The sequence below is a fragment of the Agelaius tricolor genome, unplaced genomic scaffold (genome assembly GCF_023055355.1).
Source record: "Agelaius tricolor isolate 1412-34295 unplaced genomic scaffold, bAgeTri1.0.p SCAF_22, whole genome shotgun sequence".
Taxonomy (NCBI): domain Eukaryota; kingdom Metazoa; phylum Chordata; class Aves; order Passeriformes; family Icteridae; genus Agelaius; species Agelaius tricolor.
The window spans coordinates 12,220,503-12,244,890 of NW_027269282.1; the positions used below are offsets into that span (position 1 = coordinate 12,220,503).

At 44.3% G+C, this 24,388-nt stretch overlaps 1 protein-coding gene across 2 annotated transcripts in view; it reads left to right on the top strand.

Annotated features, from left to right (window-relative positions):
- DOCK1 (dedicator of cytokinesis 1) overlaps positions 1-24,124 on the top strand; it is a 278,458-nt gene extending 254,334 nt beyond the window's left edge. For both annotated transcript variants that reach the window (XM_071446428.1, XM_071446429.1), the window contains exons 49-52: positions 1,606-1,804; positions 6,281-6,434; positions 10,747-10,892; positions 21,180-24,124. In XM_071446428.1, coding sequence (XP_071302529.1) covers positions 1,606-1,804; positions 6,281-6,434; positions 10,747-10,892; positions 21,180-21,275 — 595 coding nt within the window. In that variant the 3' untranslated portion in view covers positions 21,276-24,124. The remainder of the gene's footprint in view (positions 1-1,605; positions 1,805-6,280; positions 6,435-10,746; positions 10,893-21,179) is intronic.
- The last annotated feature ends 264 nt before the right edge of the window (positions 24,125-24,388 follow it).

Sequence of the window (24,388 nt, forward strand, 5' to 3'; positions counted from 1 at the left end):
ATCATGTTGGTTGTTTGGCACTGCTGGCCTGGCAGAAGTTTCCTCCTGTTCCTACTGTAGTTGATGGGGTTTATGGTCAGTTCTCCACTTGTCTTTCCATGTCTCTTCATAAATTAAATTTGAGAATACAGATGAAGCTAAAAAACAATTAAACACGAAGCTAAAGGAGTGGTCTTATCAAATCACCCAGTTTCTATTTCATGTCCTTTCTTTTAAAGAAGCAAAAACTCAAAGCAGATTTTGACATGGGACGTGTTTTACAACTCCCAGCTCTATGTATAAATAAAACTGACTTCAAAAAAGAGACTTGGATTTATTCCCTGCTTAGGATGGGACTTAGAAATACAAATGTGAGCACTTGCACTCAGTGGTTGGAAGCAGGAGAATCCTTGGGTCCAGTGGGATTTCTCAGCTCTTGGCAGTCCCAAAGTGCTTCCAGTTGGAGCACAGTGTGCTGACCCATTTTAGCACAGATACATTAATAATCCAAATAATTAATAGTCCTAATACAGTGCTTGGAAGGGAAGCAATTAATCATTGTCTGAAGGATGGAAATTCCTCTTGTGAATTTGCAGTTGGCCTCAGAGGTGCTGGCATCACCCAGTCCAAAATACACAGCTCAGGTTCCTAAAAAGTCCTGGTGTTGGGAGAGCTGGGCTCTGCTCTGGGCTCTGTCACTGAAGCTCTTTGTGGCCCTGGACAAATTGTTGCCTTTCCTTTTCCCTGTCTGTAAAATGGGATGGATAAACTTGTGGGTTTGTTCCCAACCCATGGCATTCAGGATTTGGGAAATGGCTCAGGGGCTGCTGATGCAGGTGCTGCTTTGAGCATCTTCCCATCAAAGGAGCTGATATAGAGTGGAAACAAAACAAAAAATAACAATAATTTGGGATATTGCTGCTAATGGTGGGGATTAGGATAATGTCAGTGCAAATTGTCTGAAATATGAATTCTGGAATTTCACATCAAAGACTGTGGCCTGTATCTGCATGCACGCCATGGCATGGGAAATGCTTTTCCAGGGCTAAAAATGTCCTTCTTTGGGAAATTTTGGTTTGGTTTTGGTTTTATAATGTGGTGGTTTGAGAGAGTCTTAAAATCTGCCAGTTTGATTTTGTCTAGGTGTGATCTTAGTGGTCTTTTTCTTTATAATAAAAAATAAATCCTAAAATACTTTGTCTAGCCAATAGTGCTCCATTCCTGGAAGTGTCCAAGGTTGCAGCACCCTGGGATAGTGGAAGCTGTCCCTGTCCATGGCCGGGGGTGGGACTGGAGTTTCCAGGTGCCACAGCATGGAGAGTGGCAGTGCTGAATGAAAAACCCATTTTTTATGTGAAATTCAGGAGTTTGTGCAGCCAGAAACCAATAAATTTACTGCAGAGCAGGGAAATCTGCAGCTCCACTTCTCCAGCAGTCCTGCAGTAATTTTTATTATAAGACAATTATGATTGTGTGACCTTCTGCCCCCTCCTTCTCCCTCTAATGAGTTTTCCTGGATTAGCAAAGCCTCATTAACTCGAGCGAGACTTTGGGAAATATGTAAATAAAAGTTAGTTGTTTTGAAAACAGCATTTTATTGATCTGAGCAACAACATTTTTCCTTAGGTTCGTGCTGGAGCCCCTCCTGCCAAAAAAGATGCATTCTAGGTCGCAAGATAAATTGGACAAGGATGACCTAGATAAAGATAAAAAGGAAAAGAAGAAGGAGAAGAGGAACAGCAAGCATCAAGAGATATTTGATAAAGAATTTAAATCTACTGATATTTCTCTGCAGCAGGCTGAAGCAGTGATCCTTTCAGAAACGGTAACTTTATTAGCAAGGAAAGCTTTATCTAATTCTGAGCCATGTTCTCTCTCTTTTGAAATCAAAATGTTGATTTTTACCGTTTAGTTCCTTTGTAGGCCAGAAATAACTCTGAGGGGATACACCAGAGTGTTAATATACATGCTAATGAATCAAAAATACAGATTTGATTTACAGTGGGGAAAAGATCCTCTGAAAATCTTCACCCAAAGCTCTGGGTGACTGTTTGACAAAGGAGCAGATGGCACAGCATAGCTGAAATTATTGCTGCCATCCCAGCAGCCTTTGGAACTGCTGCTTCCCAGTAGGTTGGGATGGATTTGCCCACATTTCACTGCAGGAGAGTGTTTGGTGGGACATTCCAAGGCCATTCTGTCAGCAGTTGTGTGTCCTTGAAGGGCTGTTTGGAGCAGAAAATCCTGAGCAGTTCCTGTGTGTAAGGATATTAAAACCAGGGCATATCTCCCTTAAACCCTCTCTTCTTGGCTTAGATTTAATTCACTGGAACTGTCCTCAAGGCTTAGGTAACCTGAGAAGTTGGAGCTGGGAAATTGAAAGCAGGGATGTCTAAAGCTGGAGCAGGGGGAGTGTGAACTGACTGTGACCTCCAAATCTCTGCCTGGACACCTGTTTGGAGGCCAAGAGTTTAAAATTGCCTCCCAGAAATAAATGGAATATTCTTTTCAAGAGCTGCACAAGTACTTGTGGAGCCAGCTTTGCACTCAGCAGAGTCTTGTTGGTGCTGTGTCATTGTTATTGGATTTTGAAACTTTCTCACCTGTGATAACTGGATCCTTTAATTCTTTCTGTTTGGTATTTATAGGAAGATATTTACATGTTCAGCCACACTTCCTCTGTTTTCTGGATTTTGCCCTCCTTTTCCACTCAGAGATGAGTTAATCTCTCACAGTTGTCTTGGGACAGCCTGAAAAATCAATTCTTGTGTTTAATGTGCCCAGTCAGAAACTCCAATAAAATCCCATCTGAGGGTTTCAGGCTCTTCAACTTTGAAACCAATGAGTTTTTCCATTGACTTCAGTATTGCATGAGCCTTGCTTTGGTTAAATGGAGATTCCCCCTGCACAGATTTCCATGTCTCATGATTTTGCTGCCGTGCATTTCTCTCTGCACCTTGCAGCAGTTGTGTTTTGACTGATTGAGGACTGGGATCACCATGGCAGGACTTCCAATGGCATCTCCCAGATCCCAAACAGACCAGCAGAGCTGGTGGAGTCTCACAGAAGAAGGAAATTGCATTTCAGGGCAGCTGAGTCAGCTGGAGCAGTTGGGAGGCATCCAAGGATGCTGGGGAGCTGGCTGGTGTCACTGGGAGGAAACTGGGAGCTCTCAGAGGTCTTGGACACTGGAAAAGTTTATGACAGAAAAAATGCAAATTCTGCCTGGAAAGGAGGGCAAAATAACCCCTCAGGGCATATTCCCATTTGGCATCTGAGGAGCAAAGCCCAACATGGTTTGACTCAAGTTCTTCCAATCTTCCCAGTCAGGAGCTTTCAGTGGCTGAGTGGTGTGAGCAATATTCCCTTGGTTATGGAGAGGGAGGGAGATGAAATGTCAGAACTGGTTACTTACAGTTATTTTGAGCTTCTTCAAGTCCACAGATCAATAATATGAAAAGGAGTTTGCTGTTGAGAGAAAAACTCTCCCTTTTCAGCCTCTGCAGAAGCTTTGATGAGCTCCAAGACGACTGAGTCAATTTGGAACGTTTGGTGGGAGTGGGGTTCATTTTTAGGTGAAGCAGAAGAAACTCTTTGGAGATCAGTTTACACAAGCGCTTGCCCGATTCCCACTGCTGTCGTCTGGAATTTTGAACAGATAAAATCAAGGATGAGTTTAAAGATAAAATTTGTCTAAAAATTTTTGCGTGCTGGAGGCATCCCCTGTTAATGATGTGAAGGGAAATTTGGTAGGAATTCAGCTTTCCCTGTGTTCAACATTCATGTGCAAGTTCCCTTTTTAAGCTGAAATTACTCCCAAAGCACTCCTACCACCGTGCTGTCTGGAGAAAAAGGCATTTTGCTTTTTCCTGCATTAAGAACTTGGAAGAAGAAAGTTTGCTAGATTAAAAGTGGTTAAGAAAAAAAAATAAGGGTTGGATTTTTTAAAAAAGAGAACTTGGGAGTACAGGTTTGTCTAGAAATGGAAATTAAACTTTAAAAAGTTTTTAAAGTGACATTTTAGTAATTAATACTTTAAGTTACTAAGTGTTTTATTACAGATACTGGGTTCATTGTGCTGAGAATTTTACAGCTCGTTGTGCTGTCACTCATTCGGTTAAAACATTTCAGTTATTTGGTGAATTTTTTTAACAGATTCTTAGTTCTGACTTCTGAAATATTTGGGGATTTTACAGCAGAAGACAAATTTCCAGAGAAAATCATGTGAGAGAAAGGCCAGTGGCCATCCCTATCTCTGCAGAGCTCCTGCTGCTCTTCCCAATAATGCTGCTGTGTAAAGAAATGAGTGTTTCCAGTCTTCTGTGGGCTCTTCTTTTTTCCAATCAAATGAATCACCGTGGAAGAACATGGGGAAATTCTAAAACTGCAGAATTATTTCATGGAGTGTTTAGGTTTGCATGGAAAAGCAGCATTCAGAGTCTGTTTAATTGAATGGTTTAAATACTCTTCCTCAAATTTCACTGCACTCACCATGAATTTATTGACTGATCAAACCCCAGGCCTTAATTACATAAAACAACAAAGATAAATCAAGCACTTGAGTATGTGAAGATACCAGTAATATCTTCATCATTTCCAACAGATTTATTATCTTCTTTTAAGTATCACATCAACTTCTTCAGCATAAATTGTCCTTGTTTACTTTGATCCCAGGAGCTGAGAGCAAAGCCAGCTCTGAGGCCAGGTAGTTAGCAGAGCCCTGGGAGGCTGCAGTTGGAAATCAGAAGAACAGGCTGTGTTTTATTGATTTGGTGGTGTCTAACATCACTCACCATTGATCTGCCCTTGGCTAGACCAGGAAAAATTAGCAATGGCTTCATTATGGATTGGTGGCCTCCCAAGAGCTCATATTCCTCTGCAGATCTGTGATTTGTGTGGAGCTCTCAGAGGAGCCCCAAGCTGTCAATCACAGGAGAAGTTGACATTGATTTCACATTTATTTATTTCAGTAATTACAGAGTGGGTTAACTTGGGGACCTGCCTCCAGTTGGTTTTTCTCTTGATTCTGGCATGTTTCCTTCACCAATTAACGTGTTTTCCATAGTTGCTTTTTTATCTGCCCCTGAAAAAGTGGTTGCTTAGCTTATCCATTCTACTAAAAATATGCTTGAAAGGATGTGGAGAGCAGAAACCTCTGGAATCTCTAGAATTTTATTTTAGCATCAAAACAATTTCTTAGAGGTCACCCTGAGGTCTTGATGAGCTTTCCAAAAAAAAGGTTCATACTTTTTGGTCATTCATTTGTTGTAGAAGGGTCTCACAGGCACAATCTTTGATGCAAAGCCTTTTAGGGTTTGTTTTCTAAAAAGAAAATTTCAGATTTCTCCTTCCCAACATACTTCATAGAAATCCAAACATTGGGAAATGACGAAATCCTTTGAAAAAGCCTGGATTGCTCCTGGCACTTTCTGTTTTGTCCCACTGCAGCACCTTGGAGTAATTCCCCTTTTAACTTCAGGCTGCTGCTCCATTTTCTGGGATCTGTTTGAAATAAAAGCTTCATTTTTTCCACTATGATTCCTGTTAATATGGAGGTGGTGAATGGGGAAATCAGAAGAGCTCAGAATTAAACTCAGTAAAAAGAATTGCCTTAACTAAAGCATGAGTTGCCCATCAGATTACAAATATCTTTTGAGGGTTGCTGATGGAAAATTTGAATGGATTATGAAGCAGCCAGAGGGAAAAAAAAAAAAAAGAGAGATTTCAATTAATTCAATATTAGCACAATCAGGAGCCACCAAGAAAGTGTTTCTAGACAGGTGATGTCTTCATCAAAAGAGAGTTTGATGAAGAGTGGGTTAACTTGGGGACCTGCCTCCGGTTGGTTTTTCTCTTGATTCTGGTGTGTTTCCTTCACCAATTAACCTGATTTCCTGAGTTGCTTTTTTGTAATTATCTGCCCCTGAAAAAGCATTTGCTTTGCTTATCCATTCTGCTAAAAATACACTTGAAAGGATGTGGGAAGCAGGAACCTGGTTAAATGGTTAAAGAGGTAAATTTTAACAGGAAAGGAGATATGTGTGAGAAAAAATAAAGCTTTTGAGTGCTGTGTAATGTGCTGTGAGACTCTAAAGTTCCTCGGGTGTTACTAAACAAGTGTTTGGGGAATTAGCTCAGCAATCCAGACCAGGCTGGGAGAAGGGAGGACCCTGGAGCTGGGACTCAGCAATATTGGCTGTTAGTGCTGCTGTCACCCTGTATGGCATCAAACCATGGCAGTTCCACCTCTGACACTCATTTCTCTGCTTTCCTTGCCCCCCTCCCTGGTTGTGTCCCCCAGATCAGCCCCCTGAGGCCGCAGAGACCCAAGAGCCAGGTGCTGAACGTGATGTCCAGCGAGCGGCGATTCTCCGTGTCCCCAGGGTCACCCAGCTCCCAGCTGAGCCCGCCCCCCATCACCCCTCGGACCAAACTCGCCTTCAGCATCCAGCCCAGTAAGTCTTCTCTCTGAAATAAACTCCTTTTAGTGTGGAAATGCATGTCCTGAGCAGTTCTTCACACCCTGCCTTGAGTTGCACCATCACCAGGGTATTTCTTGCACCAGGTATTGATCCCTCAGGTTTCTGTTTTTCTATTTTCCCATTCTGTGCTGCTTTAGTGGGTGGGTCTGGGCTTCACAGCAGGGCATGCTGAGCTCTGTGCACAGAGCAGGGAGACAAAACAATTCCTGCTCCAGCTGGGCACCAAGGACAAATGATCCAAATCTCAGCCCCAGAGCACAAACCCCGTGGGCTGGAGAGAGAAAAACAAGGATGGGACTGCAGGGGCTAAAGCTGGAATGGGACAATGAACTGCAAGATGCAAATGGAGCAGAACTGATCCCAGGGACAGAGCCCGTGCCCGGCCGTGCATTTTGGGGCCATTTTGGTTCATCTTGGGTGCAGCCCTGGCTGGGCTCTGGTGCTGCCCAAGGTGGATCCATGGAGGAGATGCTTTGAATAAATCCCTGCTTTATTCTGGAGCTCTGTCCAGCCTCTGCTCCAGGGCAGCCTGCACAAAGCATCAGTATTACTTAACCTCTTACCTTTGCCTGCAAAAATTAATTCAGTATTTTACAAAAGCAAGCAGAATCATTGCAGTGAAACAGTTCTTTTCAAGTCATCATTAACAATTAATTAGGTGTAGAGTAGCAGTCAAAAATTCATGTTGTGAATGTGAACACTTGATCCCATATTGAGCGTTTTGGAGCACAAAGGCTTAAGAAGTAATATTTTTTGTAATCGTACATTAAAAAAAACTTCTCTTTGACATGGTGTGAGTACAAACCAGAAGGGAAAATAAAGGTCAGGCTTTTTGAAGTAGTTTTTGCTTGACATTGACATCTATCACTCAGCTTTTCTGTAAAGTAGCATCTGTTTGCTTCAGTCTGCAGCAAACCCTATTGCAGAGCTGGGTGTAATCCAACACCTGTTTCTTTACCAGTGCTCTTTCCCAAACCTGTTATTCAGAGTTTGCAGCTGCCAGCGTGTGACAAAAAAGAAAAAAAAAAAATCTTTTTTATACATGTCCCCAAATCCAACTCCAGTGGCCAAGAGTTCAGTGTTAGTAAGGAGGAGAAGAGATGATCAGTCTTCAGAAGAAAAATCTTTTCCATCAAGGTCACTGCTTTATTTACTGGCTGTGGTACTTCAAAATTTTTTCTCCTAAACAGTCAGACACACAAAGCAAATATTTTGATTACAATGAACTTATAACTCTCACCTTCCTTTACAATTTTATATCCAGAAACTAAGAACTAAAAATGCTATAAACAGGGAATACAGAGAACTAGGGGATATATACTTCTGCAAAAGATATTTTAATTGGATTTTTTGATCATATGTAAATTTTATTAACACTTAATTTGATTTCTCTTTTTTAAAAGTATCTGAAGTTACCAGGTATCTCTGAGAATATTTTTGTGCTAGAGATTGGTGGATGTTACATAAAATAGGATAAGCTTATTGCACCAGTCTAGAATCATTTCAGGAATTACAGTGATAATTTTTTTTAGGAATTCCAAGGATAAAGAAGTTCCTTCAGAGCCCAAATTGGCTAAAAGCAGTTATTGGGTTGCTAAGCAATCCTGGCTGCCTGTTAGCTGGCACTTGAGGAGAAGGGAGTGGAAAATGTGATCATTAGGGTAAGAGGAAAAAAAAAGGGTCCCTTAACTGATCCTTTGCCAGCTCCAAGATCTTCCCAGTGGCACATGTCCAGCAAGGAACAAATATTCAGAGCACACTCACCTGATGAACCACCTTGAATAATGAATTTCACTGAATAATGGGAGCACACCAGAAATTTGGGGTAATTATTTTAGTGACCTTCTTAGGGTGGTTTAGTTCAGCTGAGGAAATCAACAGATCTGCAGCAAATAGATTTTCTTGGGACAACACTTGGAATTGCTGGATTTGTTCAATACCTGCTGGAGGGGAGATGTTCCCTGGATTTCACTGAATTCTGGGGAAGATCAAATCATTGTTTCTCAGGATAGAATTCTTGTTGTTCCACTAAACAGCTGCCAGATGAATGCAAACACTTTGCTCGTGTATTTCGTGAGCTCTTCCCGTGGGTGGAAATGCTCTGCCCACACTTGCAGGGGTTTATTTATGTGGATCCTTCATCAGGATGAGGTTGGGAAGGTGCCACGGACAGGCTGCAGGAAATTCCAGCTGCAGCAGGAGCTGGGGGATGTAGGGAAAGGGGGAGAAGCAGAGCAGGACACGACTGCAGGGACAGTTGGGTTCCATCCAGGTTCTTCAAGCAGAGTTGCCTCCACACCTTGTTTCCTCTCCAGCTCTGCTGAAAACATTCCTCAGATGTTTCCTGAAAAACTGCCTTTCCATGGGTCTTCCAAGGATCTGTTAAAAGAAACAAAGGATTTGGGTTATTCCTAACAAAATGGGTCTCACCATCCTCTTGGGAGCACCTTGGCTTAGGTGAAGTCAGAAGTTTTATCATGGAAGAAGTGAAACCTTGTTAGTTGAAAAAATATCGTCTAGAATGCAAAGCTGAAGTGTTCAGGGGGTTAAATTTGCTTTATTTTTGGGAAATTGTGTGTTATTCCACTCAGTTTCCCAAGGAATGTTTACAAAGAGGCCTAAAAACAAAATATGGAAAGGTTTCTCTTTCTGAAGCAGCATTCAAGGTTTTGCTAAAGCTCTAACTAAACACACAAAAGAAAATGCCATTTCCCAAATTCTTCCCTATATTATCCTAAATTGCATGGAAAAACCAACCAAAAATTCAGATATCAACATATGTAGCTAAGATACAGATGTTCAGTAGTGGGGGAGCTGTGCAGGACCTGTGCCGAGGAGTTGTTTTGTGACGTTAAATATCTCAGATTCCTGAGTTCTTTAGAATGGATGGGGAGTTCATCCAGAATGGACAGGGAAGTTCATTCCCAGAATCAATCTTTAGTTACAAATGCACAGTGTGGTTTTCCAGCTGCAGTTCAGTTCCATGAAGGAGGAGATTCTCATGGAGGTGCAGAAAGGAAACTCTTAGGAACGTCTGGGGAATGGAGAAATCCTCTCTGTAGAAAGGGAAGGATGAAAAACAGGAGCAATGGAAAAAGCAATGAGAAATTCAGGTCCTGGTGGACAAACAACATTTTCAGCCTATTGGAGAGGAAGCCACTGAAAATGTGGAGTCCCAGGATGGAAAATAACCTTTTTCTTCATGTAGTCAAGAGTTCAGGTGGAAGGATGAGGAGTAAAATTACAGTTTTCAGTGACAAATCAATAGAGCCACCTTATAGTTAAATTGTGTTGTGAGAGGCCATTTTAGAGAACAATAAAATCACACTTTTAATAAAATATTGATATGAGCTTTGCAATAAAAACATCTGCATAAATAAGTCCTCTCTTGTTTCACAAATCACCCCAGTAAAATAAAATAGAAATCACCTTTTTTTTTTTCCTAAATAAAGTTCCCTCATTTATAAACAAATCATTTCAGTTTCTTATCTCATAGAGATCGCAGTGGGTTTTATTAAAATGACTGAATTAAAATGACTGTATTAAAATGACTGAATTACCCTGAAATACACCGTGGGGGGATTTCTCCCCAAAAACCTATGTATCACTCAGGCTTCAATAAACTTTATTGTCCCTCAGGCTATTTGCCTCTCCAGCACATACCTGGGAGGATTTATCTGCTAAGAAGAGGGAATTTTCTACCCAGCACACAGGAATAATAAATGTTTGGTACTTTCTCGTGCATGATTTTATTTACTCAACAACTAATGGCTGCTCATTTGTTATAGTTACCTGGAGCCTGAAAGTCTTGGAGAGAGATGTACTTAATTCCAGGCTTTCATTTGTGCATTTTATTAACAGGGAACTTTGATTTTACTGGGAGAAAGTCAATAAAACTTAGCCAGATTGCATTTTCCTTGTGCACTTTGCAAAACTTTTTAATGTACAATGTGTTTTAATGTGCAAGGCGAGCTTGAAGGTGGGGAGATTATATTTTCTAAGCTGTGAATATTTTGGCGGGAAACATGAAACAAAAATTATGTTTTATTAAAAACAGGGGGTTGTTCAAGTATTTTGAGGGCATTTTAAAGTGAGTCCAAGGACAAGTTGGGCAGGGCTTGGAGCAAGTGGAGGGTGACAGTGGAAGGTGATAGTGGAAGGTGATAGTGGGAGTCCATCACCTCATGGATCACTGGATGATCCATGAGGTCCCTCCCACCCCAAACCATTCTGGAATGGCAGGATTCAGCTGCTGGCAGGGTTAACCCAGTGTTGTCTCTTGCAGATCTGGAGCTGAATGGGATGTCCAGCTCCGACATCCCCGACGTTCCCCCTCCTCTGCCCCTCAAAGGAAGCACGGCCGACTACGGGAACCTCATGGAGAGCCAGGACTTGATCAGCCCCACCACGTCCCCCCCTGCCCACCAACGGGTGAGTCCCTGAGAATGAGCCCTCCTGCACTTCTTGTTTCCAGAGAATGATCCCTTCTGGAGCTCCTTCTCCCACAGAATGAGCCCTTCTGCAGTTCCTTGTTTCCAGAGAATGATCCCTTCTGCAGTTCCTTGTCCCAGAGAATGAGCCCTCCTGCAGTTCTTGTCCCAGAGAATGATCCCTCCTGCAGCTCCTTCTCCCAGAGAATGATCCTTCCTGTAGTTCCTTATTCCCAGAGAATGATCCCTCCTGCAGCTCCTTCTCCCAGAGAATGATCCCTCCTGCAGTTCCTTATTCCCAGAGAATGATCCCTTCTGCAGTTCCTTATGCCCAGAGAAGGATCCCTCCTGCAGTTCCTTATGCCCAGAGAATGATCCCTTCTGCAGTTCCTTATTCCCAGAGAATGATGCCTTCTTCAGTTCCTTATTCCCAGAGAATGATGCCTTCTTCAGTTCCTTATTCCCAGAGAATGATCCCTCCTGCAGTTCCTTATTCCCAGAGAATGATCCCTCCTGCAGTTCCTTCTCCCAGAGAATGATCCCTCCTGCAGTTCCTTATTCCCAGAGAATGATCCCTCCTGCAGCTCCTTCTCCCAGAGAATGATCCCTCCTGCAGTTCCTTGTTTCCAGAGAATGATCCCTTCTGCAGTTCCTTGTCCCAGAGAATGAGCCCTCCTGCAGTTCTTGTCCCACAGAATGATCCCTCCTGCAGCTCCTTCTCCCAGAGAATGATCCCTCCTGCAGTTCCTTATTCCCAGAGAAGGATCCCTCCTGCAGTTCCTTATGCCCAGAGAATGATCCCTTCTGCAGTTCCTTATTCCCAGAGAATGATGCCTTCTTCAGTTCCTTATTCCCAGAGAATGATGCCTTCTTCAGTTCCTTATTCCCAGAGAATGATGCCTTCTTCAGTTCCTTATTCCCAGAGAATGATCCCTCCTGCAGTTCCTTCTCCCAGAGAATGATCCCTCCTGCAGTTCCTTATTCCCAGAGAATGATCCCTCCTGCAGTTCTTGGTCCCAGAGAATGATCCCTCCTGTAGTTCCTTATTCCCAGAGAATGATCCCTTCTGCAGTTCTTGTCCCTGAGAATGATCCCTCCTGCAGTTCCTTATTCCCAGAGAATGATCCCTCCTGCAGTTCCTTCTCCCAGAGAATGATCCCTCCTGCAGTTCCTTCTCCCAGAGAATGATCCCTCCTGCAGTTCCTTATTCCCAGAGAATGATCCCTCCTGCAGTTCTTGGTCCCAGAGAATGATCCCTCCTGTAGTTCCTTATTCCCAGAGAATGATCCCTCCTGCAGTTCCTTATTCCCTGAGAATGATCCCTCCTGCAGTTCTTGGTCCCTGAGCCCTCCCAGGGGAGTTGGGATCCTGCTCCTGCATCCATCAGCTGATCCAGAGGGCTCTGCAGTGCCAGGAGGGTGAGGGAGCAGCAGAACCTGAAGGAAAGTTGGCTTCACTCTGGGCAATTCCAAGGCAGATGTTGTCAGGTTTGTTGGGCAGGGAGCTTTAACTAGCAGGAGCAGCAAATTGGATTTAAAGCCTTTCAGTCCTGTGTCAGGAAAGGAAATAAAACATGAACCTGCCACCTTCCCTTCCTGGAGCTCTGCTCTGCCAGCGTTCAGTCACCACTCATTTATTTCCTTGAGGCAAACTCGTGTCCCCTTTGAGGCAAGGAGCTCAGAAACTCTTCATCACCAACAGGGTTTGCAGCTTTCTGAGGAAAATTCGCTTTTTCAGCTTTGTTTCCTGTAGCTGGAAGCTTTTAAAAATAATATGGTCCTTTTCTTTAAAGCAGCACTTTTGAGAAATGCCTTTTATTTTCTCTATGGGCAAAAAAAATACATTTAATGGGGTTTGGAGTGTTGATCCTGGCTGGTGCCCACCAAAGATGCTCCATCACTCCCCTCCTCAGCTGGGCAGGCAGAGAAAATACAATGAAAGTCTCATGGGTTGAGATAAGGAGAGGGAGAGATCACTCACCCCTTGCCCTCAAAACAGGCACAACTTTGGGAAATTAATTGAATTTATTACCAATCAAATCAGAGCAGGGCAGTGAGGGCCCATGAAGTCACAAGTTTTCTTTGACTCTGAAATGTCAAATTTTGACTGAGCTGTTTTGTGGGAAAATTCCTGGCAAAAGAAGTTTTGCTCCCTTTTCGTTGGCAGAGGTGTCATCCAGGATCCCTCTGAAGTTCACCATTCCAGTGAAATTCTGTGGAATCATTTGCTTTCCAGCCAATTTCATGGTGGCAGAAATGCAGAAATCTCAGCAGAGGAGGCGTCAGGCAGGAGTTTGGTTTGACCCTTTGGAAGAGTTGTGGTTAACACAGATTGTCCCAGTGCAAGAGTCCAGCTTTTCCATGGCTGAAATTGTGCCTTTGTTGTTGCAGAAATGGACTTTTTTTGAATTGTTTTACCATTTCAGGCTGAATGGTAAAATGAAAATACAGGTATAGAAGGAACTTCAGGAGTGAGAATAGAGATATTCAAAACATGTTTTACTCTTTATTTGCATATACTGGAAAATCCTGCTTTCCAATCCTCTCTTCCATAGTTTTTCCCCATGGCTGGATCATTTTAGTCAATATTTTCATTTTCCCTTGCATTTCCATCAAACTTTACTGCACTTCTAACCTTATAATCCATTTCCCCAGCATCTGTCTCAGTGGCCAGCTCTCATTTGTCCTGAACACAGCCCTCTAAGTGGAAAATTACAGAATGTACAGCAGGGCTGCCAGGAGCTTTGTCTAAGGAATCCATCCCCAGGAAGAAAGCTGAGAAATTCACATTAGGATTCACTTTTCCTCAACTCCTTCCTGCATAAACTCCAGAGTACTACATTCATTTTGTGTGATGTACTGTAAGGTTTAGGCTGTGGTAGTAGCTCAGGATTGCTAAGATGAGTTCAGTTTTTAGCTAAAAACATTAAACAGTGGTAAGAAATAAAATCCTGGCAGCCAGGGTTTTTTTTTCCTGACTGGTGAGGTTTTTGGAAGGGGTTTCCACTCTGGGGGTAGATGTTTTTAGTTACTGCATGACTCCCAAATGCCATGGGGGTGTGGTTTTGGGAGCCCACACCTGAGATAACTGAGCCTGATTTGCACTGTGACCTTGTGCAGCTCCTGTACCTGCCACAAGCAGCATTTCCACACCATTAAATGGGAGTTCAGAAATATGGTACCAATATGCTCCCGTGGTTTTTTGCAAAGTTTTATTCAGCTCTTAATATTTTTGCTCTTTCCAGTCTTGATTGCTCAGGCTCCCCTCATTTTTTTTTTATTACATTTGGTCTCTGTAGGAACAGAGCCCATTTTTTAACATCTGGTGGGGAAGGGCACCAGGATTTAATAGCTCAGCAATGCAAGCAGATACAAGCTACATCTTCTTATCTAACTGCCCACAATTTTCTCCAGCATCTGTGTTTTTCTAAGCTTTCCAGGACCATGGAGTGGGGTTTCAAAGCCTGGCAGAAGGATCTAAAGCAGCTCTGTCCAGAGCCACCTGTCCTGTGCAGGGCCAGGAGCAGCATTCGCTGATCCTGGTGCGTCCCCTCCACCTCAGCAGATTCTGTGATTCTGTATTAGCTTTAGAATTGATTTTGGAGAAGGTTTCTAATCTTATAACAATCACTCTGTGCCTTTATTTCATCAGGCTGCTAGGAAGGAAGCTTTTAAAGAACATCAAGAAAATGAGTAGTGCTGGACATGAAAGATCAGATGGGTAAATTCTCATTGCTGCTGTGATTAAATCCCACTCCACAGTTTTAATGACTTATGTTTCATGGGTCAAATAGCTCCATAATTCATAACTGGATAATTCTCTGCCTGGTAAACTGATCATCTTTTAAATTACACTGCCGTTGTATCAGTGAAGAAAAATCAGTAAAACCTATTAGAGATAAGATTATCTGAGTAGCTTTTAAACTGGAAATATCTCCTTGTGTGAGGAATGATTGTGTTTTTCACTCTGGTTGTCTTGCAGTGGGTTATGAAAGGCAGGAAAAGTGCTGTAGTGAACTAAAAGCAGGCAGCCAGAAAGGAATCAGATGCTCCAAGTCAAACTGCAGGCAATAATGTCATTTTTGAGACAGCAATCTCAGATATTCAGAGTCCAGTGTTACCTTGGTCTACCTGAAGTCTTTAATCCAGGTGATCACCTCATTATCATTTCCTGGTTGTCCCTTACTCCTTGTTAACTCTGAGACCTTTGTAGATATTTTCTTGCTCCCTGTGATTTGTTCTGCTAAAAATGTCCTTAATAATATATGGGAACATTAAAAAAAAAAAGAGAAATCTACGACTCCTGCAAGGATTATTATTACATCAAGGGATTCCTTTAGGCACTTATCATTCTTTATGGGCTCATCCTCACCCTTGCATACAAATCAACCTCCTGCTTAGTATTCAGAGCAGGGAGGGAGCTCAAAGAAAATAGATAAAGGAGCACTTGGGTTGCTAATATTGGCTATAACACTTGCTAAGCATGGGGTAATGGCTAGGATGGGAACATCTCCATCAATCCAGCACAGGTGGAACGTGGGGATGGCTGAAGCCTGCAAGGAGCACAACAGCCTTGGCTTGACTCTGCTGTGTGGGGATTATTCTGCTTGCTCATTGGGATAAAACTGGGTGATGTATTCACATCTAACACACAGAAGGCACAACCCAGGGGGATTTTTCATGTGTTGCAATGCAGGTGCTGCAGTGCTGGAAATCCTCTCTTGTAGCAGCTGCAGTGAGCAAAAACTGACCTGAAAGGCTTCAGCAAATGTGTTGTCCTCATGTGGACAGGGAGAGAGAGGCTGGAAATGCAGCTGGAACTGTGGAGGAGCAGGGAATTAGGAAACACAACTTGAGGGGTTGCAGTAGCAGCCTGCAGCTCCTCTCTGATCTCTGCTGGCTGGGAGCAGGCACAGGAGCCAGGGGGTGGCTGGAGCTGTGTCAGGGCAGGTTCAGGTTGGATTTCAGGAAAGGTTCTCCCCCAAAGGTGCTGGCACTGCCCAGGCTCCCCAGGGAATGGGCGCAGCCCTGAGGCTGCCAGAGCTCCAGGAGCCTTTGGAAAATGTGCCCAGAAGAAAAAAAAAATTAAAATACAGGGTTTATTTGCCATCTGATCATTATTTTTGCCTGCTGGGGATGGGAAACCTTGCAAGCCTTTCCTCCTGTGCCAGTCCCTCACTCCTCAGTGGGTTAAGATGTTGCTAAGCAAGGAGTTTTTGAAAAATAGTAAGTGTCCAGGTCAGTGGACTGCCACTGCTTCTTAGAGGATTTGGAGTGAAACCTGTGTTCTCCTTCTGCCCAGCCCTGTGATGTGTGCCTTGGTCCAGCCCAGGGAGTGGCCGTGTCCCACTCTCCATATGGGATCAGGGCATGGTTTGGGCCATGCTAGTGTGCTGCTTTGTCTGTCTTGCAGGAGCTGGGCCTTCAGTGAGGAGTGCAGGGTCAGTCTGGAGTCTAAAGCTGATTCTGAGGGTTTGCTCATCACTCCTGAGTCTGTTTGTGCATGGACTGGAACAGGGAGGCAGTGCTGGGGAACTCGAGCATCATCCAGTGAGAAATCCCGATGGTGTCCATGTGGAGAAATGGGGGTGCACAGAGGGAAGGTGGCCTTAGCTGTGCTCCAGCAGAGCTGGCACACTCCAGGAGCCAGGTCCTCCCTGCATGAGGGGTGCAGAGCCCTGACAGGTCCAGCTCTGCCCTCAAACACTGCCATTGTCCCCCACAGGAGCATCCCCCCAGGCAGAGCTTGCCAGAAATCATGGGGAAAGTCACAGAGTCATCAGTTTGGGTTGGAAGGGACCTTAAACCCCACCCAGTGCCACCCCTGCCATGGCAGGGACACCTCCCAATGTCCCAGGCTGCTCCAGCCCCAGTGTCCAGCCTGGCCTTGGGCACTGCCAGGGATCCAGGGGCAGCCCCAGCTGCTCTGGGCACCCTGTGCCAGGGCCTGAGCATCCTTCCAGCCCAGAATTCCTTTCCAAAATCCCATCTAAATCTGCCCCTTGTCAGCTTAAATCCATTCCCTGTGTCCTGTCCCTCCAGGCCTTGTCCCCAGTCCCTCTGCAGCTCTCCTGGAGTCCCTTCAGGCCCTGCCAGGGGCTCTGAGCTCTCCCTGGAGCTGCTCCTCTGCAGCTCTCCAGCCTGGCTCCAGAGCAGAGGAGCCCCTTTGATCTGCTCTGGGATTCTGACCTGGAGCAATTCCCTGTTTGCCATTTTGAGGCATTTCTGCTGTTCCCTGTGAGGGGCTGGGGGTGGGACACACATCTCTGCAGGAGAGCCCTTCCAGCTCCTCTCCCTGATCCCAGGGCACTCCAGCAAGGGCAGGTAATGGCTGTGCCACAGAGTCAAATGAGACTCTAATAGATGATGGATGAACCAGGGGCTAAACAGTCATTTCCCATCAGTTACCTGCTGGATTCTGCACAGAACTTTGCTCCCTGGGTCAAACAGCCAATTAGCTTAAACTGTCTGTAATTTGGCTGCCATTAGTGGAGTTGGGCTGTTCTCCCTGCTGGAGAGTTATTCTTGCCAGAGCCTCACACTCAAATGTTCTTTTTCATTGCAGATATGAAATAATCACGTTGTTGTCAGGCACCTCAGCTCCGTGCTGAAGGAACAACTCAGTGTCTGAAACATTTTCACAGTCCTGGGTGGCTGATGGTCTATTTACATCCCATTTCTGCTGCTTCTGACCTAATTAGATCCCTTAATTCTTCCAACCAAAGTGCTTGTCCCTGGATCTCCAGAGTGTGTCCTATCGATGACCACTGAATTTCAAAGTGGATTTCCTTGCCCAGGAAGAAATCTCATGCAGTGCCACAAAGACCCTTTTGGAGAGGCAAATCCTGTTTGGTTTTTTTTGTAGTTGTTTCTTTTAACAGTATTCCATGGACGAAAAACAACTCATCTCTCATTTTGCTGCTTGAGAGTAACAGAAAAAAAAAATTTAAAAAAGCATTTTCTCATCTTCTGTAATTGATTTTTACTACATCTTGAACACGCCTGGTGTAGTGCAGTTTATATCTCTCTGGAAGAGAAGACAGACAAATGTTTTTAAACTTGATTCTTTTCTGTATCAGGGAAAGAAAAAAAAAACAGCAAACAAATGGGAGCAATTTCATGTCTGAAGCAGCAGGAACAGATTGTTTCTGTGTTGCAGATGTGCCTTTTACATAAGGTTTCTGCTTCCCCTGAGGTACCCCTGAGTCAAGGATTCTGCCCAAAATAGGTTGGGATGTGAAGCAGCAGCCTCTGTCAGTTTGTCAGGAAGGAAAGGGAAGAGTCAGGTTCACAATTAACCACTGAGATATAAACACTGACTCGGCACAGAGAGTCTTAATTAAACACAAAATCAAGGCAAACTCTATTTTTATTGCAAAGTTTCTGAGGGGAAGCACAGCACAGATGAACTTTATAAGCCTGAAAATGGTTTTTGTGAGTGTGGTGTCAAAGGGAGGGAGGAAATGTGGTTGAACTTCTTCTGTCCTGGGATAAAAGGAAGCCCTGGGAGTGATGCTTTGGAGTTGCCCCAGCTCCATAATGGAATGTTTTGTCTTGCAAAATCCTCAACAGTGTCACCCCAACCAGCATTACACATCCTACTTAATATATTCATTGGGAGCTTATTATATAAATGAACATGTGCTAAATTTATCCGACTTTCTAATGGAAATTGTAAATTCAATTATAATAATTATCTACCTATCTGCTATTTCTTTCTGCCTAATTTGCTTGCAGAATCTGAGCTCGGGTAGGTTTTGAGCTTGTTATTTATAGCATATATATTTAGCTTCTTCTCATTGTATTTGCATTGTCTCTGCTTTTCAGAACCAGGTTTTCAGGGCTGATTTGATTGTTCTCTGATCAATATGAAGGGGCTCATTTGGTTGAGAAATGCCTTTGATCTAATTGAATTGAGAATTATTGCCAATAGAGTGTTATTTAAATTCAAAATGGATTTGCACAAATGATGCTATCAGCAGAGTTGGTGGGATTTTTTCCTGGTGATGAATATGAAGTTAAAGAGAGCAAAGCAGGGAGGAAAGTTTTATTTTATTTTATATTTTGTGCTGTGTTTTTGAGGGGCACGTGGTTTATGGAGTTTGGAGGGAATGTCAGCTCCATGAGATGTTCACGTTCTGCAGACCACCAGCATTTCCCAGAGCCCTTGCCTGGATACAGGAGTGTAATTAAGCAAGTTTTCAAAGGTTTTGGAATCTTCTGATCCCGATTGACATTTATTCAGGTGCCTTAGCAGGAATTCAGGAGTTAACATGCCAAGTTAACAGTGGATTTGCTCAGGTAGAAGCAATATTTAATAGTTCTGGCTGCAATACTTCAGAGGCAGATCAGCAGCGGCATTTTAATTAAAAACCAAACAAAATCTTCAGTTTTGCATGTAGTAAAAAAATTAATTTCTTATTTTATCTGCCTTTCATATTAATCTGCTGACTTTTCTGACTCAGAGATCATCGTGTCCCACTGGAAGCTGGGAACAAGCTGGAGCCTGCTGTGGGACATCATGGCATCATTTAGGGTGGGAAAGGCCACTAAAATCGTCCAGTCCAGTGTTCCCTCAGCAGCAGATCAATCCCAATGGATTTCCAGAGTGCCAGAGAGCATTTTGAAGCCAAGGAAGAGGCTGGGAGCAGGCAGAAAGAGCAGTGGTGGTGCTGGAGGGGCTGGGAAATGGAGAGTGGATGGAGCAGAATGGAGAGACAAGCTCAGGGCATGGCTCACCTGGGGGTGGTTTGGGATCCCTCTTCCTTTGCCTGGGAGGAATGAGGAAAGGTGTAAAATGGAGTGGAAAGTGCTGCTGTCCAGGCAGGATAGAGGAAAGAGATCCCAGCAAAGATCCAGCCAGCCTGGCTCTGCCAGTTTGCATTCCTAGCTTTCTCCTTAGTCTGTGATCAGTAAAACTGTCTGGTGAAATCTCAGATTTGTAACTCCATGCTGGCTTCAAACCTGCTTGGGAGAGCGTGTTTGGTCACCTTAAAGGTTGTTTTTCATCTGCTCTTACTCATCTCTGCAAACTGCCAGTCATGAGATTGCAGGAGCATCAGGAGCTGCTCTGAGCAGAGGAGGGACTGGGATGTCCTGGCATCACCCTGAGCCTCTCTCCTTTCTGGGGCAGCATCCTTGGACAGCTTTGAAAAGGACCAGCTTTGGTTCTGTGCACTTCCATGGGGTTTCTCAGCTGTTTAGATACCAGGATCTTCCTGATCCTGACAAACCATCAGGAATCCTGTCCAGCACTGGGGTATTGCAGCTGCTTGGGCTCTTCTTGCAGAGGTGGCCAAGGAATTTGGGCAGAGCTGGAGCTCCTCAGGCTGTGCCTCTGTGGAGCCAGCAGCTGGTGCTGGGCTGGGGGAGGCAGGGCAGAACAAACAGCTGGGAAAGCATCACTGGGCTTGGAGGAAAACAAAAGGCCCTGACTGGGGAGTGGGGGAGAATCGTAGGGAAAAACAAAGCCAGAGCAGAGTTGATGAGCTGTGACACTGCAGCACAGCCTCTGGGAAACCTGTGCTGCCTGCACAGCCAAAATCTGGGAAAACCTGCCTGCAAACTGCAGTGTTCTCCAGCTCTTTCTGCCACAGATTTTATCACTTGTAGGTTACAACATAAGGGAAAAAAGGTCCTAATTTCCATAATGGCTTTTTTAATTTGTCCAATTAGCTGGTGATTCTGACTGGGGATGTTTTTCTGTTGTGAGATATGTAAAGTGATTTAAAATACATATATTTGAATGTTGTGCATTTCTGTTTGGAATATTTTAATTATAACTCCGTGTGTAATAGTAAACTGTGAGTTACTTATCTCTCTAAATGATTTTAAATTTTTTTGGTTTTTTTTAAATATTTCTGTTCTAACTGTGCAAAATACAAAGCATAATGGAAAAGCAATGAAGCCATTGCTTCAGCTTGGTTTTTAAGCTCTGAGTGCCTAGAGGCTGAGGGCAATCGATACAGACCAAGAAATCAATATCCTATCATGATATAAAGTGGGGAATTATAAACTTCTCCAGTGCTTTCAAAAGATTTTTCCCTTAAATATTGAGCTAATTAATCCTGAACTCTTGAGAGATTTTTTTTCACTGTCAAAAGTCAAAGTTATATTTAAAAGTAATGGCTGAGAGCGTTCTGTGTTCACAGCAAATTCTGCAGGGAGAGGTTTTTGTGAGCCAGAGGGCTCCAGACTTACCTGCTGCCTCTTGCACTTAGAGATGACTCAAAAACGTTGCAGAATTCCATTCATTCCTTACATGACCTGCCCAAATTGGTTTTTTCCAGCACCTGCCTCCTCCTCTGCCCAGCAAGACTCCGCCGCCGCCGCCTCCCAAGACGACGCGGAAGCAAACGTCTGTTGACTCTGGGATTGTCCAGTGAAGAAGGAAGCGGGTTATTTTCCAAAGATCAAGCTGTAACAATTCATTTCCCTAAGTATTTTATGGTCTATAATGTTTACCTCATTCAGGTGTGCAGTATCTAACATTTAGTGCAATGGTAACTCCGTAAGAAATCCGTTTCTCGCCGTGCGTCGGACCCAACACTACATCCCCTTGTTTTTGGGATCATTCCCTCCCATAACTTGAAAGAAATCTGGATTTCTACTTGAGACTGGGAACTCCCATCAACTGACAGAACCCTCTTCCTAAACCTTCTCCCTGCTTCTGGTTAACGCCAGGCACAGAGCTAAACGTGGAGATTAAAACGAGAGCTGGAAATGTTGTACCTAAAGATTTTGGGTACCTCTGGAGTTTCAAATGAGCAGAGTTTTTGTACCTAATCTCAGTGTATATAGGAATCAATGACAATATTCACTTGGAATTCAGGGCAAGAGGAGGTTTCCCAGTGAGGTGAAGCTGCTGTAGGATTTCCCTGAATAACAGGGATTTTAGCCCAGGGTTAAAAATCAGACACCGCTGATTTGTGAAATTGGTCTGTGTTACAAATAACCTGATTGCAATGAGCAAAGTGGGGATTTGGGGCTGCCTTGGCCACAGTGACCACGATGCCATCGAGTTTAAAACCTCTGGTGAGAGGAGGGAAAGTGCCAGCAGAACCTCCCCTCTGACCAGGAGGCTGCTCAGGGAATTTGTGAGGTCCCCTGGGAAAATGTTCTTGCAGGTGCTGGGGTCCATCAGTGCTGGTCCCTTTTTAAACATCACCTCCCAAGGGCACAGGAGCAGCAATTCCCAAATGTTGGAAGTCAAGCAGAGCTGCCTTGGCTGAACAGGGATCTCCTCTTGGAAATCAGGTGGAAAAGGAAGGTGTGTGCCAGTGGAAGCAAGGTCAGGGGGCATGGGAACAACACAGAGCTGCAGCTCCCCACTACAGGGAGAAAATTCCTGTGGTCAAAGCTCAGCTGGAGTTGGAGCTGCCAGAACCGTTGGGGACAAAAAAAAAAGAAGTTTTTTCAAATATATCAATAGCAAAAGGCAGTGTAAAAATATCATCAGCCCACTCTAGGGTGGGGATGGGCACCTCACAAACAGGGACAGGGACAAGGCAGAGGTGCTTAACACATCCTTTGTCTGTCTTCAACGTGGGTCACAGACCAAGAGGGTCCCGGTGCCCTGAGCTGGAGGATCATGACTGTGACAATGATCAACTCCCAGTCAGCCTGAAACTGCAGGATCTGCAGCCCCAGCTGAACCCTGCAAATCTATGGGCCCTGATGGATTTATCCAGAATCCTCAAAGAGCTGCTGATGCCATCATAAAACCCCTCTTGATGATTTTTGAGCAGTCTGGGGAATCCAGAGAGGTCCCAGCTGACTGGAAGCTGGGGAATGTTGTCCTGGTTTTCAAGAAGGGCAAGAAGGAGGACCCTGGAAGCTACAGGCCCAGTAAAATCATGGAGAAGATTATTCTGGGAGGTCCTGGAAAGCACCTGGAGGACAATGCAGTCATGGGTCACAGCCAGCACAGCTCCATGAGGGAAAGTCCTGCTTGTGGAACCCAATTTCCTTTTACAGCAGGGTAACCCAGCTGGCTGATCCAGGAAAGCCAGGAGATGGAACCTTTTTGGACTTCTGCAAAGCTCTTGATACTGTCTCCCACGGGATCCTTTTGGACAAAATGTCCATCCTACAGCTGGAGGAACACATCATGGGATGGGTGAGCAGCTGGCTCAGGGGTGGGGCACAAAGGGTGACACCAGAATGGCACCAGTCACAATGTAAATAAGACATTAAACTGTTAGAGGGTGCCCAAGGGGAAGGGCCTTGAGGAGAAGCCGTGTGAGGAGCAGCTGAGGGCGCTTGGAACGTTCAGCTGGAGGAGAGGAGACTGAGGGCAGAGCTTGGTGGGTCAGCAGCATCCTCCTGAGGGGAATGCCACAATTCATTGTCACAATCAGGGACAGGAGCCAGGGAATGGCTGGAGCTGGGCCTGGGGGGGTTTAGGTTGGGTTTAGGGAAAGGTTCATCCCCAGAGGTGCTGGCACTGCCCAGGCTCCCCAGGGAATGGGCACAGCCCCGAGGCTGCCAGAGCTCCAGGAGCCTTTGGACACTGCTCCAGGGTGGGATTTTTGGGATGTCAGTGCAGGGATAAGAGCTGGGCTGGATGATCCCTGTGGGTCCCTCCCAGCTGAGGATAATCTGTGACTGATGGGCTTTGTGAAATCAGTCCCTGGTGATCACCCACTGCCATTGAGCTGGGGTGTCCATGAGGGGGAAAACAAGGAAGCCTTGGAGCTGTCACCAGCACGAGGGTATGGCAGAGAAAACAGGGAGCAGAGAGGAGACTCCTGGTCATTCTGAACCTGAATGTTGAGTACAGAAACGGGAAGAGCTTTTTCCTTTCTCTGTTGTGTAATATTTCATGTTGGATTAGGATGAACTGAACGGAATCACTTTGTCCTTGTGCCATCATTCTGTACAGTGTTTGTATATATGATGGTTTTTAGAATGTTTTAGTTTTTATGGTGCCTGCTTTTCACGTCATAATGATTAATGTGCCTGCAAAGAATGCTTTACGTATTCTTAATTTCCTAATTGCTGAAAGTGTAAAGAAAAGACAAAAAGCGTTTTTTTTCCAGATATTAAGCTCTGAGAAATATCAGACTGATGGGATGGGGTTTTGGGAGGGAGGAAGGAAACTAACTTTATATTCTAGTGGTTTTTTATTGTCATCACACTTTGGTTTTTTTTTATTATCTACAATCTTTTTACTCTTACAGTAGATTGTTTTTAAATATACCACTGACTCCAAAAATAAACTACTATTTTAAAAGCTTGTCTAAGAAAATGAATACATTCCCTGGGTATTTTTGGTCCTCACTGCAGAATTTTGGGAACTAGTGCATTATGTAGAAGGCTGTGTATACACTTTCTTTTTTTCAGGACAGTTTAGGAGGGGAACTCATGAGAAAACTGAAATCTTTTACTGTGCTGTTGTGGTTGTCCCTGCAGGTTGGAACTAAAACACACATCAGCACTGAGAACATCCATCCCTGTGTGCTGTCCATGCCCAAAGTGATGGCTTGGGTATCTCTAA